The sequence below is a fragment of the Diadema setosum genome, chromosome 12 (assembly GCF_964275005.1).
Source record: "Diadema setosum chromosome 12, eeDiaSeto1, whole genome shotgun sequence".
NCBI lineage: Eukaryota > Metazoa > Echinodermata > Echinoidea > Diadematoida > Diadematidae > Diadema > Diadema setosum.
This window is the reverse complement of record NC_092696.1, coordinates 32,258,589-32,272,216: the sequence shown is the minus strand read 5'-3', so window position 1 is coordinate 32,272,216 and position 13,628 is coordinate 32,258,589. Positions and strand designations below refer to the sequence as shown.

General features: G+C 40.7%; 1 protein-coding gene across 1 annotated transcript; it reads left to right on the top strand.

Moving 5' to 3' along the window:
- The first annotated feature begins 1,534 nt into the window (after positions 1 to 1,534).
- On the top strand, positions 1,535 to 12,349 carry LOC140236125 (PIH1 domain-containing protein 2-like). The gene is made up of 6 exons (XM_072316099.1): positions 1,535 to 1,636; positions 4,741 to 4,947; positions 6,478 to 6,601; positions 8,638 to 9,194; positions 10,067 to 10,229; positions 12,231 to 12,349. The coding sequence occupies exons 2-5, from the start codon at positions 4,744 to 4,746 to the stop codon at positions 10,208 to 10,210; spliced, it is 1,029 nt and encodes a 342-aa protein (XP_072172200.1). The 5' UTR covers positions 1,535 to 1,636; positions 4,741 to 4,743; the 3' UTR covers positions 10,211 to 10,229; positions 12,231 to 12,349.
- The last annotated feature ends 1,279 nt before the right edge of the window (positions 12,350 to 13,628 follow it).

Sequence of the window (13,628 nt, the reverse complement as noted above, 5' to 3'; positions counted from 1 at the left end):
AACATTTTAGCTCTATTTTGCAGAAAACTTCATTCAATTTGGTTAAGCGGTCACAGAGAAATGTAGATTGTTGTGAAGCATGTCATGAGTCTAATTTTTCCAATTTTAGCAATTCAATGCTCTATAGTGCGTGAATAATAGACAGAACTAATTGGACAAAAGAGATTCCCGACATCCTCTACAAAAGTCCTCATTTCTCTTTGACCACTGAAGCAAATCGAATGGGGTTTTCTGTAAGATGTAGGCAATGAGTTACAGTTTCATACCCTCAATTTGTATTTAGATTGATTCTCTATTTTTAAAGATATTATTGCGGGGGGTCCCGTTGTAATTTTTTTTGGGACATACTGTAGTGCGTATACCGAGACGGCGACTAGCTCTACATTCCGCAAAAGAATACAACCCGTTGAACCTGGCACTATACAGGGCCGGCCATATTATGCTATACGTTCATCAGGTGCACTGTGATAGCAGGGCAATCCCACCTCCCCGGTTATGATATAGGCCTTCTTCGAACACATAAATAAAAATTAGCTTCTTCAAAATCAATTGGTGCATGGGCAACGATATTACGTGCACGACTGCTTGCAGTACTACGCGAATTACTAATTTTACTATCAGTACCTGGGGGCATTTCATGAAGCGTTTTGTCAGATATTTTGTCTGACAAATTGTTAAAAGCTACTGAAATCCTTGCATCTGATTGGCTGAGAGCAAATTTGTCCGACGAAGTTGTCGGAAAGAAATAATGCCTCATGAAATGCCCCCAATCCTCTTTTCCTCTAGGGGTGTATCTCTCAGATGGAACTTCCAGTGATGGATGGGGGGGGGGGGGGGCTTTTTTGTTCAAACAAAAGAAATAAAAAGGAAATAATGGGGGAGGGCGTACGCCCCAATTAATTTTGTAAAGGAGCGCACCCCCCCCCCCCCCACCCCCGGGAAGCGTTTTTTTTAAAGACGGCACAGATTGGGGCATGGCTAGTCTAGCTTCTGGACTCTTTTTACTCGTAGGGGTGATTCAGTGTACGCGACAAGCCGTATGAGGGCGTGACACCCGAAGATTGCGATACGCCGAGAACTGCGATACTTTTTTGGGCGCGCAGCTCTCGATTATCGCAATCAGAAAATTTGCGCCCTCTCTTGGTCGCACCAAGGAAAAGGGGACGGAGCCACAGATATAAATACGGAGCCCAGACTAGGGCATGGCGCGTGTTAAACCCGGTGGTTAAACCTATGTAAAAACGTTGGGTTAAGGTTTATGGTTAGGGTTAGGGTTAGGGGTTAGGGTTGGGGTCAGGATTAGGGTTAGGGTTTGATGGTTAGGGTTAGGATTAGGATTAGGGTTAGGTTTAGGGATAGGGTCCCCAATCTGTGCCGTCTAAAAAAAAAAAAACACGCCCCCGGGAATCTCGTCAGAGCTTCCTCTCCGCGATAGGCGCCCTCTTACGTCAGTCCACCAATATCCGCATCGCGATCGCGACGCGACGACAACCAAAATTTTGTTTGATGATGGCGACCGGAGCTCGTCGCGCTGGGTGATTGACGAGCTAGAAATCACTGTCATTCTGAATCAAAACCTCACTATTATAGATTGCCAAAGTGTCTCCGTGTCGTTTGCAACGAGATTGTCAAACAGGTAATTACTTTGATACGTTATCACTCACAGACTGTCAGAAATATTGCCGGTAAATTGGAACCAAAATTCGTTGGAATCTGACAGTCCCATACGTAGTGAATTCTGTTTTTAGTAAGGCAGTGTAAAAACGCCGCGCGCCGTGCGCGTGCGACTGCTCTAATCTCAGTCCAGGGAAACCCGCTCATGAGGCCTGCTTCCTGATACCTATACCTATATAGATACCTATGGAAGCTTCTGAACGCAGGATGAGCCTCAGATCCAGGTTCAGTCCTTACGATGAGCTGGGTCGTGACCAGGTGGCGTGGCGTCAAACTTAAAATTTGAATTTATAGGGGCCTGCGTTCGTTGTCCCAGAAATTAAGAATTTATCCAAACCAATTAGGCCTAATTTCAAAACTAAAGACACGTCACTGGGTGCATCTATTAAAGGCATAATTTACCATTTGCAGATGAAACAAAAACCCAGCCTTAGTGCTTTAAAATAGTTTTGAAATGTGAGTTAGGGAGAGAAACAACCACTCTGTAAAAATCTTAATTGGTAAAATTGATGTTAATTGATATATTGTTAAATTCAAATGTGAACAACAGTACTTACAGCCTGTATATTAAAAATGTTTCCAGACTAAATGGTCTACAGAGTTATGGTTTATTGAGAAAAATACAGATATCTCCTTATACTTTAGGCTTTATTGCAAAAATCTCATATGATAGGATGTTTTGTGGTACAACAGACCTACACAATGGTCAATGCATTGAATGTTATATCATGAAAATATTTTAAACCACTGTTCCCAAAGGTAAACAGGACCTTTAAATTTCTAGGTAAACTATTCCATGGTTTCCTGATACACATGTAAAATGAATTTCTTCTTGTAGTGGTTTGTGATCAAAAAATATATAATTTTTTACTATGTCCTCTTGTGCATCTTTTTATTAAACCCAAGTTTAAGATACGAGCACCCCTCCGCCTCATGAGGTCATCGGAAAGCCTCATGAAGCCCCCGGAGAGAGAGACTCATGAAGCTTCCTCTTCACTTTTCATTCATCTCGCATCTGACATAAATTGTCGCAACTTAGCATGTTAACCGACTAGGGGCTAGACCTAGATAGGTTTCTATGTCTAAATCCGCGAAAAACTTCTTATTAATTGACCCAGAAAATGTCATTATTAATATTATAAATGAGAAGTTTTTCGCGGAATTAGACATAGAACAACTACTTGTCGGTCAACTTTGCACAGTGATTTTTTGTTACACACACATGTCCACTATCGATCCAAGATGAAAAGAAGAAAAAATTCTGTCCATGTAGGGCCTATGTTCTTTTTTACAAAAATCGAGTTTTAATCAACCGATGCACAGCGACCCATCGAAACATGGGTGCCAGCGGGTTCGCTCAATGCAAGGCTGCCACACCTAGCGCCAAGGGGCCTGATCCGACTACAGTGCACTCCCGTTATAACGAACACGGTTATAACGAAATTCCGGTTACAACGAAATAAAATTTAGGCCCGCAACATTATCAACTCTATGTATTTTTATTGTTTATTCATTCGGTTATAACGAAATTTCGTTATAACGAAAGAAAACTGCTGGTCCCGAGGACTTCGTTATAACGGGAGTCCACTGTAGTAAATATTTTCGGTGCTTTTTTCTGCGGCTCTCACCTCTCCATGCACGAATCAGTCCCATGAAGCTGAAGTCTGACATAATTTTACAAAGATTCATAACGAGAAAAATAAAATCAGAACTAACCTGATCTTGTGCATATATTCCAAACTACTATTCCTTACCAATAGAGAAGGTGGGTATTTGATTTTTGTCTGCAAACTGATCACTTTGTAGGTATTCTTCGTGAATTCTGATGTCCACAGACTTTTGGTGCTTTGCCTGTAATCGTCCCGCCGCATCCAGCGCGGACGGCGCACAAGCTGCAAGATACACCTGGGTAGATCTATACCCTACATTGTACATACTTGCACACATTGGTACACCGTTTAGAACCTACGTGTAGTAACCTACGTGTAGTAAGAGTTGTCCATCATACAGAGATATTGGCATATCACTGTATATCACCGTGCCTGAGGGACTTTCTGTCTGAGGATTTTTCTGTCGAGGAACCTGCACTGACACTAGTGACAGCAGTCGTTACTGTGTGTACAAATAACTGCCAATGGTGCAAACGTGAAGCGTTTGAGCTGTGGATAGTTAGATTTTCGGTCTCGTATGGGGTAGTATTGCACGTAGAATCCAACCTAAATACTTGAATTTGCTGCAATTTGAATACCGTATGTGCAGATGCAGTTCAATTTTTGACAACTGGCATCGTGGAATGTTTTATCTAGTTCCTCGAATAGTTCTTTTCCATCCAAAATTGTGCCTTTGGGTGCCCACTGTGGAACCTCACTGCAGCTCGCAGGAGATCGCTCCAGCTAGCAGCTGGCGCCAGATCGCAGACTCAAGTCACACAGTGGTCATTAGGCTTTTCTGCCTTATGCTTCATCAGCAGGTGATCTTTGATATTGTACATCCTTGTCAAGATAAAAAACAACAACAACAAAAAAACCCAACCCTTTTTACCCTGCAAACTGATGGTTTGCAAAGTTATGGAACTTACCATCCCACTTTTAGTACAAAGTTTGTACTTTTTTAATCTCTTTGTGTTTGTTGAACAGTGTATTTGAACTTGCTGTGGCCTGGATTTATTTAAGGTCATATACTGTATACGCCATACATTTAGCAAGTCTAAATTTTCTCAAATCGGGACTTCACAACGATTTTACGAATGGTTGAATTCGCAATCGTAGAGTCTTGTACTAAACGGAGAAGTGTGTACAAGTATGTCAAATTCATATCGAGATCAGAGTCAGTATTTTTGTGTGTCTTTAATTTCGCAAGTAGCACCTGACTTGCGAAATTCACGAAAATAAAAACCTTGCGAAATATATGGCGTACCAGGTATACAGTAGTGTGTACAGAACATTTACTGTCTTTGTTTTCAATAACCATCAGTTGTTGACTGAAAGAGGTAAAAAGATTTGACTCTCTTTCTTTGTGAATACTGTATCTTAATAATGTTGATGCCATTTTTCCCCCTTGATTCAGAAAATGTCAGCGAATGGAGAGGAGGGCTTTGGGTCCAGTCTGACGGGCGACTCGCTGAAGCAAGCATCGCACATTTGGGCCATGCTTGATGAGATGGCAGATTCTGACCCAGCTGCCTACAGTAAATTTATCAAGAAGACTCTGGAGGAGGGCAAGAAGAAAGTTGTTTTGCCGAAACCTTTCGCTTGCTTCCGCACATCTCTCCTGGTAAGATGCTGTCAGTATACAAATTATGCACAGGACAGAGTGGATCGGTGAGAATTGGATGGCATGTTTAACTTTAGAACTGTTTAAACCCACGAGCACAGCAAGAAGGTTTTTGAATGTTCCAAACTTTTAACGAGAGCATCCAATTCTCTCTGATCCACGAAATTGGCCTGTGCATCATTTGTGTTATAAAATGGACCCATAAACTCATGAAATACGACCATTTTTCCATCATGCGTCCAGTATACCTGCAACATTATACACGGCTTGAGCCATGCATTCAGATTGTACCAGACGCATGACCATGCGTTCAGATTTTACCGAACGCATGGCTTAGTGTGGATCAGTACAAATCAATGCATGATAATTGACCAATCAGTTTGCAGAGATTCTAAAGCCCATTTTATAATAGGTTATGGGGACTTCTCATAATATAATTTGATTTAATTCCTCAGTATGTGTACATCACAAAAATGCTATGACAGGGCTGCGCACTAACCCTTTTTTTTTTTTCTATTGGTCCAACATGTCTGTTAGACCAGAAGGTGCCCAGTTTTTCCATCTTTTCGTGGTCCATTCCTGAAAAAGTTTCTGGTCCGACAGTGATTTTTACTGGTCAGGGACCGTTGGACCAGTGCCAATGTGCAGCGTTGGCTATGATGTTTACTTTAGAGAGGGAAAAAAATGTTTTAAGATTGAATTTTGCGTGGTGAGATGTTACTGTGGTCAATGAGTCAGGGTTGTTGTCCAGACCAGTTGGAATGAAAATAATATGGCTGCCATTGTTGTGACTACTAATGATGTTTTGAAGGGAAAAAAAAATTCTATAGCCACCACCCCCTCCCCTCCCCCCCCCCCCAAAAAAAAAAAAAAAAAAAAAAATCTAGCCCAACTGATTAAGTAGGGAAGAAGATGAAATACCGAGGTAGTATTTTTGACAGACTCATTCAAATAAATACAGGAGAGCATGTGAACCAACGCATAAATGAGCAATCGTGACAGCTTACAATATTGTAGCTTGTTGCTAAGAGTCATTCGTGTTCGTGATGAAACATTTTCCTTGTAATATAATGCAAACAATCTCAACACAGTGGAGTTGGAACAAGATATATTCTCACCACTCAACAGAATTTGATTTCAGAAATAGTAGTATTTCATCTTATGTGAAAGTGCAGAGTAAGAATTGGACTAATTAAACATCATGTCATGTGCCATTTTAATGAAATCATCATTGATATTGAGATGACTTGCCACTGCTAGTTATCTATGCTTTTACACTTCCCTTTAAAAGTAAGCCCATGCATTGCTGCATCTCATTTATTGAATTGCCCTTTTGTAGTGATTCTCATTTATTTACTTTTTTATTCATTTATTTATTCATCTATCTATCTATTGATTGATTTATTTGCTTATTTATTTATCTATTAATTAATTAATTTATTTATTTATTCATTCATTCATTTATTCATCTATTTATTAATTCATTAATTTACTTATTTATCTAATTATTTATCCCACTGAAATTTGCAGAAGCCAGAAAAGACTTCCCTGTACATCAATCTCTGTGCCTGGGAGAGTATTCCCAAACCCAAGACAGATGAGGAGCCCGTAGCAGTGGCCAGTGGACCAATAGAAACAGAGAAAGACAAAGATGGTACATATTAATATGCAAATCAGTAACTTCAACCCTCACCCCACTCCCAGCAGTGTGATCTCTCTTTGTGGCTCATAATCTTTATACCCCCGCCAAACGAAGTTTGAAGGGGGTATATAGGAATCAGCGGACGGTCGGGCGGGCGGTCGGTCCGTTGCAAATCTTGTGTCGCGAACTACTTCCTCAGTTTTCAACCGATTCCCATAAAACTTGGCACAGATGTGTGCCTTGGGTTGTAGATGTGGAAGACGTATTTTTTGACAGTACCCAAAGTACGTTGCCATGGTAACGGCATATTATGGGCAAAAATGGGTACAAATCTTGCGTCGCGAACTACTTCCTCAGTTTTCAACCGATTCCCATAAAACTTGGCACAGATGTGTGCCTTGGGTTGTAGATGTGCAAGACATATTTTTTGACAGTACCCAAAAGTACATTGCCATGGTAACGGCATATTATGGGCAAAAATGGGTACAAATCTTGCGTCGCGAACTCCTCCCATAGTTTTTGATCAATTTTTATGAAATTAGGTACAGATGTTCATCTGAATATGTTAATGTGCAAGACCCATATTTCCGCAGTGGCAAAAAGTGCGTTGCCATGGTAACGGCATGTTATTGGTAAAATATAGGGCAAAATGCTTCATGGCAAAACTGCTTCATCAGTGTTCTTCCAATTCTCATGGAATTCACATTGAATGTTTGTCTTAGGATATAGGTCAGCATGACACATTTCTTGACAGTGACAAAAAGTATGTTGCCATGGTAACAGCTCACATATTATGAGCCAAAATGATGGAAAATTTTGTGTTGCAAACTACTTCCTCAGTTTTTGCCCAATTTCCATGAAACTTGGTACAGATGTGTGCCTTTGGTTGTAGATGTGCAAGACACATTTTTCGACAGTACCCGAAAGTACGTTGCCGTGGTAACGGCATATTAATGGCAGAAGATCAAGGAAAGATCTTGCGGATTTAACTACTTCCTCAGTTTTTTGACCAAAGCTTATCAAATGTTGTTTTGACCAAAGCTTATGAAATGTTGTTTGGCGGGGGTATAACCAGTCGCTGTATCGACATTTCTAGTTTATTTTTAGCCAAGTGTTTTATTTCTGTTTAGATTTTTGTGTGTTTGGTTTTATTTGATTGCCTGTTTCTATGATATATACAGTATTGAAAGCATCAATGTATATATTGTAATTTATCCATTTGTTGGCAACACTGAAGAAAGCACTGTGGTATTGTCAATTAACAGAATGTCAGTTGAATGTGATAACAATTTTGAGTGGAAATGTTATTCACATTACCTTGATCAGCAGCTTAATTCTTGTTTGAACATTCCTGAACATTAACAAATCATCCATTACTGTTTCTGTACTGGTAGGTAGGTTTATTTAATAGTATTCCCCATTTTGTGCTTCTGAGTTGGTGACAAGGATCAAAACTACGAATGAAATCCACACTTTTCAATACATAGCTATTACACAAGTTGACAAGCAAATTCACGCAAGTGGCTTAAAGTCTAGAAACATTTTGTAATGGACTGATAGCCATGATATTTTTGTGACAAAGTAAATGAGCCAACAAGAAAAACAAACAAACAACTAGGGCACTAATACTTGTGGAAGGTAGGACCTGTGTGATATGTCCCCTTGTCTCCATACTAGAAGGCAAGGGAATTTCTTAGAATCAAGGAAAATACAGTGACTGAAAAAACTCAAACCTGTTGAGTGTCACATCTCATATTTTCCTTCGTCATACTTTGTTCAGACCCATTTCATAACGTCAGCAATGTAAGGAGGGAACAGACTGTTGTACAGAGACACATAAAAAGACAAGTTGAGAATTTAGAGGAAAAATCTTAACTTTTGGCCCAATTACATTCACACGGGATATGAAATAGTTAGCTTGAAATGTCTTCAACACCACACTACTCTCTTCCTGGAATGCAAACAGGATAAGCACAGTGTTATGTGGATTTCCATCTTGTAACACAATTTTTTTTTTCCCCTACACTGCCTCTCTTTCTATTATCTAGGAGAATATAAAGTGGTGAGGCTAGCTTTCAATCCATACGTTTTGGAGGAGGGCTTTAAGAATGCGGTGGATCGCGATCTCATTATCAACCTGGGTATAGACTACATCCAGAATCAGCACAAGGTCACAGTGTCACGCAGTTATAGGGAGTGCTCAGATTTCAAATTCAAAGGTCCCATGGTGTCATTGACTTCTACCCAGAGGTTTTTTGGCAAACGTGAAAAGACAGAGGAGGAGATTCTCCAGGAGAATTTAGCAGGACTTAGTCCCCAGTCGCTCCTGGGGAAGGTCCAGGAACTCTCTGGTCAAGACCTGGAACAGAGTGAATTAGAGTCCAGATTAAGAGGATTGGCCCTGAACACAGACAGTATGGACAGTATGCCAAAGAAGGCTGCAGGACTTATTGAGGAGATCTCGAGCAGCGATGTGGATTTGCCAGCTCCGGAGTACAATCTACGGCTGCTCCCTGCAAATGAAAATAAACAGCGCAGGCTTGAGTTAAGACTAGAACTGACAGGAGTTCAATCTGTTTCCGAGTGTGAGCTGGACATTTCAGAGGTATTGGAGATACAAATTTTCAAATATCATGGGCTGTAGAAGTATCTGCAGTGCTTTTTTTTTTATATTCCTGTTTGATTTGGCACACCATAACCTCGGGTACCAGTATTCCCTGGGATATCATATGTTTTCTAGACAGTATAATATCATACTGCTGCTATGGCAGCCAAATTTTTGCGATCAGTGATAATGCTCCCAATGCCAATTCATCTTTGTTATGACTTGTTTAGAATAATTGTAAGTAATGATGAAAGATATTTTTTCATAAGTAACTTTTTTGCTAGAGGTGTTATGATTTTGGACGGTCTTTCATATAGAGACCACTCGTATGACAACGTATCTAAATATAAGCCGCATACAGTATATTTTATGATAATTTTGGTGCTATGTTTCTTCAGATCACTTTGATATGTGTCCACACAAAGTCCACCAAACCAAGATTCGGTCAGTGATATCATCTGTCAATCACTGCTGAAACAAATATACCCCGTTAATAACAAATGACATGGTAATGCACCTTCCCCGAGACTGTGCATAACGTGCATTTGATACAATGTATTTTAAAAATCATAGCAGTGGCGGATGCAGAGGGGGGCACAACCGGCGCACGCCCACCCCCCCCCCCCTTTATTTTTCATTAAAAACAAAAGAAAAAGAAAAAATGAAATGAAACCCGGATGTGGCACCAGAAATATTAGTTGCGCTCCCCTTTACAGAATTCCTGGATCCGCCCCTGCATAGTAACATAGAAACATAAAGGTTATGCTCAATCCAGGGGAAGGTACATTGTTTTTTGATCACTCTTTTGATACTCGGGAGTTTGTTTTCATATTTCCATATTTTGTTCATCTATTTTTGTTTTTTGTATAAAGGAGGAAGTCTCACTGTTCGTAGAAGGCAAATACAGGTTATGCCTGCCACTACCTGAGCCCATCAGAGAATCCGATGCCAAGGCAAAATTCAACAAGAAATCGTCAGCTCTGTCCGTCATCCTACCAACGCAGGCGGTTTCATGACAGGAAGACTTAGCAGTGTGTGAGTGGCCAGAAGTGATGATTTTTATCGTTGACTGTAATTTGCAATGACCTTAAGCAACTTCAACATAATTTTTCTTCAAAATGCTTTCTATGGTATTGTTTACCATTGGCAGCAGTGATTTAAACAAAGTTCCAGTTATCACGTGTGATGCATTATGTGTAGGTCAGTTGTATCACAAAACATCGTACCATATAAAAAATTGCAATAAAGCCTAAATTATAAGGAGATATCACTGTTTTTCTCAATAAACCATAACTGCAGATGGTTTATTCTAGATGCAATTTTATTCTAAGAATTGTTCACATTTTGAACTTAATAATACTTACATTCTTGTAACATTGTTTATACTGATTAAAATTTTTACATTAGTTATTTCTTTCCCTAACTCCCATTTTAGAACTATTTTGAAGAACTAAAGATGCAAGTCTGTTTCATCTGCAGATCGTAAATAATGCCTTTAAACTTTTGTTTAGTTGTTATACTGAAATCTGGATAGTTTTACAATCCCCAAAATGGAAAGAAGGCAAAATATTGCTTCACCTACTGTAGTTGGGTATTGTTGTAATGTGTTGTCAGTCCAGATGCGGTGCCACTGATATATGAATGTGTGTGGAGAGTTTTTCTAGAAGGAATTATTGGCATGTCACAAACTAAAATACAAAGATGAATCATACACGATTGGATATGCATGCCTCTGGTGGCACACTACTGGTATTTTGTGACCAACTTTGCTTTGTAACTGATCCACAAATTGCCCTACATCAACATAAATTGACTTAAATGTAGGGCAATTTGTCAATCGGTTACAATGAAAACATCTCGACAAAAGAATTTCATAAATTTGAATAATTACGCAATACTCGCTGCATGCTCTAAGGATTATAATCAACACTAGCTGTCGGGCAAAAGCTTGGTGGTCTATTGGAGATGATGCCTGCCCAGAGTTATACATGACGCAAATCTCTCGTTTGAAGAGGCTACACCCCCGTAAATAATGCCAGTGTATATCTTGGCAATCAATGACTTAAAATCAAAGATATAAAACACCTGTTTCTTGACCCTGGCCTAATCTAAGCATCAGTCATCGCCACAGCGCCACGGGGGGCACCGCGAGAGGAGGAGATTGTTTTGGTTTTGGCATGGGCTATGTAGCTCCATGGTGCGTGTATGTGTGTACGTGTGTGTGTGTGAGTGTAGACATTCAGCGTATGCAGACAGAGCATGCCTGTACTGCAGTGACTGGAACTATTGTCATTCCATTTTGTCTCTCCCCCATCTCCCCCCCCCCCCACCTCTCTCTCTCTCTCTCCCTCTCTCTGATCCAGTCAGGAGGCTGTAACCAGGGAGGTAGTCTCACCTCCCCGTTGTAACTCACTGCCAAATAGCACATTGTCAGCACCGGCAAACTGGCAATGCTCTCCTTCTTATTCCTGTATTTTCGTTATTTACAGGTCAATTTTTTTTCGTTCGAAATGTAAAATGGATGACCATAGAATTTCTCAATAGAATATAAAATTGAAAACTTTAGAAAGGATAGAGAAAATTGAGTTCACTTTGAATGGTCTGCCACAGGCAGATATCCTTATCATGCTCTTACGTAATACGACAGCTGCTGGAGTCATCAAACCCTGGCTTGGCCTCCAGGTTTGTCACGCCGAGCAGAAAGTTTATTTGCAATGGACAAATACCTCGACTCCCAACTCCCAAACGAAAAGTCTTGAAAGCGATATATACCCCACTTTGGGGACCCCCAGTTGGGGACTCGCCTCAAACGAGGGATTGACGGCATGTAGAGGTCCTAGGTTTGAATCCTGCTGAAGTATATATGCTCATGATTTCTTCTATCATGGCTACTACTAAAACACTGATCAATTCAGTGCTTATTTACGTCGATGTAGGGCAGTTTGTCATTCAGTTACAATGAAAACATCTCGACAGAAGAATTTCATGAATTTGAACAACTTTGCTTTGTTCTCATTTTGTTCCTATTTTGCTCAGGAGGAAGTCTCTGAGAGTGAAAACCAACCACTCTGTCCAATGCCAGTTGGACTACTAATTTCAACTACAAGTTCCTGCATAGAAGTCCATCCTCTCAACATAGGCTAAGATCCAGTGGTCTCTTCTTCAATGGCCAGCTTGCATCCTTGTTCCATCATCAGAGACTCCAACCCGAAGCACCTTCTGATCTGGAGATTCTCCCGCCTGAAACCCCTAGCAAACGGGAGACTCCAAGTTGATGTGTGCGAAGCGCGAAGTTCCTAGGGTTCTACATGCTCCCTGGTGCTATCTAAGGCTTATTTTTTTCAACATACAATAGCAATAAGTAAGAAATCCTTTCCAATGGGAGACACAGAGCCAGGGCGGGAGAAATTAAATCTCAAGCGGGAGAACGGGAGATTTTGCAAAAATGGGTTTTTGGCGGGAGATCTCCCGTCGAAAACGGGAAAGTTGGAGTCTCTGCATCATACACATCTCTGTCATTCACAAGAGCGTGAGTTAGAGCCCAACGATGCCCGACGCGTTTGAATTTCAGCAAGGCACTGTGTCCACCTTGCTACTCTCAACACGAGTATAAATGGGTACCTAATTGGATGAGAATGTTAACCCTTTGAGGACGAGTCCCGAGTAAACTCAGGCAAGCGTCTATTCGAAATGTGTGTTGTAGCAAAATTCAGTGTCACCTGGATAGCAGCTTTTACCTCTACAGAATATTCATTGCCTGTTCCTGGTTTCATGGACCATCATGATTCCTGCACTAGCTACCCCCCCCCCCCCACCACCCCCCTCCCCCCACACACACACACGCACATGTATACGAAATACATACGAGATGACAAACCAACAACATACATACACACACACAATTCTTCGCTTGAGTGAGAGAATCCAGAACTTTTCAGAATTGTCTTCTTTTTTTTTTTAACTCGTTTGTCATAGCAGATTCCACAAAACAAGGCTGGATCACATATCAATTTCAAGTCGGTATGACATCAATGCATTCCACATTTCAAAGACAGGCCTTCCCTTTTGCATTCCTTCCCAAATAGCACAGAACATGATATATTCCACCGGAATGACAAGACTACCGTAATTAAAGCTATAACATTTCTGTGATGTTTGAAGGTTGTTAGCCATTAAAAATTCAAATAATGCACCAAATGCTCATCGTAACGTATTCTGTGTACTATAGGCACAGCTCGAATAGTCGGAACGGGGTGGTTATGGCAGTCTTCGACGTTGTCGGGGTGAACTGGGATCTTGTGATAGGCTCGAACCAAACTGATCTTGCTGAAAACCCGTTTGCCCTCAAGTCTGGAAGTGAAGTCATGGAGATGTGGGACGGGATAACAGTCTGGCACCGTTCTCGCATTCAGAGCTCTGTAATCTCCACACGGT

Excerpts from the sequence above, each read along its gene's own strand:
- LOC140236125 (XM_072316099.1), top strand. The coding sequence starts at position 4,744 with ATGTCAGCGAATGGAGAGGAGGGCTTTGGGTCCAGTCTGACGGGCGAC. Across the intron at positions 4,948-6,477 it reads GCTTCCGCACATCTCTCCTG|AAGCCAGAAAAGACTTCCCT; the intron begins GTAAGATGCTGT and ends TGAAATTTGCAG. Across the intron at positions 6,602-8,637 it reads AACAGAGAAAGACAAAGATG|GAGAATATAAAGTGGTGAGG; the intron begins GTACATATTAAT and ends TCTATTATCTAG.